Source organism: Quercus robur, chromosome 6, assembly GCF_932294415.1.
Source record: "Quercus robur chromosome 6, dhQueRobu3.1, whole genome shotgun sequence".
Taxonomy (NCBI): Eukaryota; Viridiplantae; Streptophyta; class Magnoliopsida; order Fagales; family Fagaceae; genus Quercus; species Quercus robur.
This window is the reverse complement of record NC_065539.1, coordinates 43,729,269-43,733,951: the sequence shown is the minus strand read 5'-3', so window position 1 is coordinate 43,733,951 and position 4,683 is coordinate 43,729,269. Positions and strand designations below refer to the sequence as shown.

The 4,683-nt window shown below is 37.4% G+C and overlaps 1 protein-coding gene across 1 annotated transcript; it reads left to right on the top strand.

Annotated features, from left to right (window-relative positions):
* The first annotated feature begins 599 nt into the window (after positions 1 to 599).
* LOC126689735 (probable N-acetyltransferase HLS1-like) lies at positions 600 to 3,339 on the top strand. The gene is made up of 3 exons (XM_050384923.1): positions 600 to 862; positions 1,169 to 1,302; positions 2,122 to 3,339. Exons 1-3 carry the CDS (start codon positions 677 to 679, stop codon positions 2,984 to 2,986), a joined length of 1,185 nt encoding a protein of 394 aa, XP_050240880.1. The 5' UTR covers positions 600 to 676; the 3' UTR covers positions 2,987 to 3,339.
* Positions 3,340 to 4,683: the final 1,344 nt, after the last annotated feature.

Here is a 4,683-nt window from a genome sequence, read left to right as displayed (position 1 = left end):
CTTAATTCCAACTTCAGAAAGTATTGCAATTCCAAAAGACTATTTGCCTTAATGAAACCTAAGTGTTAATGATTAATTGCACCAAAAGGACAGAAAATGTTAAAGAAACTGAAAGATAACTAATATTTAAGATATGGGCATAAAGCTGCTTGTAGTGCAATTACACCTTCTCATTTTTTTTGTCTAGTGATCTTGAAAATCTCCTTATAATCCTTATGCATTATCTGGGTGCAATAGAATAACTAAAATATAGAGCATGCAAATGATTACAAAGATCCTCTGAATCACTTCGTAGATTATTGTTTCATTTTTGGGTTGCAAAGCGTGGAGATAGTATACAACTTATTGTCCTACCCCCTCAAAAAAAAAAAAAAAAAAAAAAAAAACTTATTGTCCTAAATAAGAAAGACTCAAAATCATTGTCAGCTTTTTATTTTGTACCTAAAATTAACTGGAAAATAAAAATAAATTAAATATTCACCCCCACCTCCTGGATCACTTTCTCCAGAAAAAAGTAATAGTAAAATAATAACAAACTTGCCAGTATATAAGAAGCGTAGTTTCGTGGCAGCTAGCCCATTCAAGAAAGATTCATATCTTTGAAAATATTTTCTTTCCCATCTAAGATCTGGTAACCAGTTACTTTTCTTCTTTTAGCTAGCCAGCCAAGTAAAACATGGCTTACAACAAAGAGAAGAAAATTCTCATAAGGGAATTCAATGAAGATAGAGATATTGAAGTGGTAGGGAAGCTTGAGAGAAACTGTGAGATAGGGTCTAAAAAGGGGGTCTCCATTTTCACTTACATGATTGATCATGACCCTTTATGTAGGATTAGGTTCTTTCCCCTTCATGTCATACTGGTGGGTGTGACTTTTTCTCTCATATATCTTTGTCAAATCACAAACATTGAAATATATCATATATTATATTTTAGACATTAACTCTTTCTTATCCCACATTCAATGCCAAATCCAAACATTGAACCATATCATATATATAACATTTATACATTATTACATCTTTTCTTATCTCACATTCAATTATTATTTTTCTAAAAGATGTCTCCATTTCTTGGTGCTACTTTTTCTATAAGGAATCCTTTTGTCCCTCTAAGACAATATTATAGATGTAGACTACTAATGTATATTTGTTGAAACGGCCTACAGGTAGCTGAGCTGCTTGAAAATGGGGAGCTTGTTGGTGTGGTTCGTGGTTGCATTAGGGATATGGGGACTGGTTTTAGGGAAGCACAAGTGAAGATGGGTTGCATACTAGGCCTTCGAGTCTCTCCTACACACCGGTAATATATATAGTTCTCACTTTCAAGGATATTTTTCTAGACTAAATAAGCAATGCTTTTGATGATTGTAATTAATAACATACTAAATATTATTACTATAAGACTTGAATAATGCAATATGCATGATTTTCATCATGGAAAAATAGACAGCAGATCAATTAGAAAGCAAAATGATGCGAACAGAAGGCTAGCTGCAGTTACTGATATATATAACTCTTGCTTCAATCATTTTTTATATCACGAGTTATAAAAGGAGTACAAATAGTAGAAATGATACTTTATTTCAAATTGTGCTTACTGTTGTTACTGTAATACCGATGACTTTTAGATCAAATGATATACTTATCCATCTGTCGTAAATATATATAGTGCAATAGATGAGTGTTGGTATAATGGGGGATGATCATATCCCATAACAATAATGCACCCCTCATACTAGATTTCTTACTTCGTTCTTCTACAAAGTCATGATAACTTCCCATGTAGTTTGTTTGTTTGTTATTATTATTATTTTTTAAATGAATAAATATATATGACTATTCCAAAGAGTAAGAGATCTATATTTGTCCTTAGGGTTACAAACCTTTAAGTAGGTGCAATCCTTCCTGAATGGGTAAAGAGTGTCTATAAATAGACTTCAAGTTATGAGTCCATTTCATCAGTGTTCCTCTCAGTTTTTAGAGAAACTCTATTAAAATGATCTCCACCCTTCACTAAGACCAATAGTATATAGGGGCGTGAGTTAATTATTTACTGATAAAAAAAAAAAAAAATTTCTTGTTGACAAACACTAATTTTTATATGTTTGGTCTCATGAAGACGGATGGGAATCGGATTGAAACTTGTCAACTCAGTTGAAGAATGGCTGCTGAGAAATGGAGCTGAGTACACATTCTTTGCCACTGAGAAGAACAATACTGCCTCTATAAATCTCTTCACTCTCAAATGCAATTACATCAACCTTAGCTCATTAGTCATCTTTGCTCAACCAGTTTGTTCTCCTGCACAGATTCTGTCCCCAGATATAAAGATAGAGAAGTTGCACGTAGACCAGGCAATTTCCTTTTACAAAAAGAGGCTAGGTGACAAAGAGGTATATCCAACTGATATTGAAGCAATTTTGAAGGAAAAGCTTAGTCTTGGCACATGGGTATGCTACTTCAACAAAGAGGGATGGATTAACTTACACAGCAAGGAAAAGAATGAAGACATTACTAAAACCTCAAGCTCTTGGATAATTTTTAGCATATGGAATACTTGTGAAGCTTACAAGCTCCAAATAAGAAAGTCACATCCACTAAGGTCTTTTCATGAAACTCTAAGCCATGCAAGAGAGAAATTTTCCCTTTGCCTTAAAAGGCCAAATAGTGACACACTGCCAAAATCCATTGGTTTTCTCTTTCTTTATGGGCTTCTTGGAGAGGGAGAGAAGCTTGGCGAGCTCATGAAATTTGTATGGAGTTTTGCATCAAAAGTGTGTCAAAAGGTGAAGGATTGTAAAGTAATTGTAACTGAGCTAGGGGTCACGGATCCTCTCATTAAGCATGTGCCCCAAGAAACCTCTATGTCACGTATCAATGATCTTTGGTATGCCAAAAAAATGATGTTCCAAGATGACATGGTGGGAGTAATGCTGCCCAAGGAGCCACTAGGGAATGTATTTGTTGATCCAAGAGATTTCTAGGCCTATTCAGCACTCTAGCTCATATGCCACACACAAAGCCATGAAGTTGATCAATACCATTGTTAATTAGGAAATCCTGCAGGTCCAATATCATGCTTTTGATCAACGATCTCTGGTTGTTGAAGAAGATGAAAGTCCCGATGAAGAAATGAAGACACAAATGAATCAATGATGACTAGACCAGCATGGGAACTGTGGCTTTAGTGATACAATGAAACCCTAGAGATAAACGAACATCATTGTTAATGAAAAATGTAACCTTCCATGGTCAGTATACCTTAACTGGTGCACCTTTAATTTTAGTGTTACTGCATGCTGAAAGTAAATGTGTTTTTATTTTATTTTTTTTTGAAAGTGCCAATGTCAATGTCAATGAAAAATGTTTAAATTTGTGTTCGTTGAAAGTGGCCATTTCACTTAAAATGAAGTCAATTTCAAGGTTAAGATTTTATTATGAGTATATACAATATTATGTTATTTACAATTATTAATGTACGGTGTACGGCTATAGGCTCACTTATCTCGAGCCCAGGCAATATAGGTCTATGATTATTACCAAGCCTAGGCCCAACGTCATGACCGGCCCATTATTCATAAGCTTTGCATGCAAACACAACCCGTGTATAGAATGGTCGATAGTTATCCCTATGCTGGGCGGCAATACCTCGACAACCTGGGAGTGCCCTGGGGAATCACGCTGCCGAGCAATTTTTGGAGGCTAGCACCAATTCCAACGTCGTCAACCCCCTTTCCAACAAAGCATATTCCTTGTTAGGAATAATCAACTTAGGTCCCACCCACACAAGTGGAACTAGAGGGTAATCACGACTCCTCCATTATCCTTAAGCTATAAATAAGAGGAAGAAAGAGGAAAGGGGGTTGGACATTTTGGAGGGAGAAAAGAGAGAGAAAAGAGGGAGAGAGCAAATTAGTAACTAGGAAAGCTTAAAGAGGGAATAAGTGAGGTTAGGCTGAGGGATAATTCCTTCTTGAAGCTCGCTCGGGAGTTATCCATAGTAGGAAACCTATTACCCACTGTATAAGTAAATTGTGAACCCAAACACTAGGCTTAGTTTAGTGTGGAAATTTGGGCACGTACAATTGGCGTTGTCTGTGAGAATCTCTTACATAGCTGTAGTTTTGCCAAGGTTTAAGTGAGGAAGATGTCTGAACAGCACTTAGCGAGTTACGCCGCTAGCGAGTCTAGAGGGTCTTCTCAGGGTTCCAGCTGGCGAGAAAGAAGGTTTAAGAGAAATGAGGATCGAAGGCGTGAACAAGGTGGGGAACATTTTGGTCCCGAGGAGGGATTATCCTAGACGTACCTATTAATGTCGGACGTTCCCAAACACAAGCATCGTGATAGGAGGGATCAAGAGCTAGAACGCTTGTGTAGAATGGTGAGGGACTTGGAGTTAGAAGTACGAAGTAGGCATCGACGAAGAAACCGTGAAGAGCATGTTGAAGGGTCTGTAAGTGTGGGGGGCAATCATGAAGAAACATCCCGTTGGTCTAGTTCTCGTTGGTCTAGAGATCATTCTCGGGATTACGTTGACAGAGACTCGGTTTTCCCTGAAGGGCAGTGGCCTCGGAATGCCGTGTTGGACCCTATGAGCCAGGCGTTACGTAGAGCTGCTCAGTCACTGTTCTCGGAAGAGATCGAATGAGCACTGATGCCGAGCAAATTTACCAAACCCCCA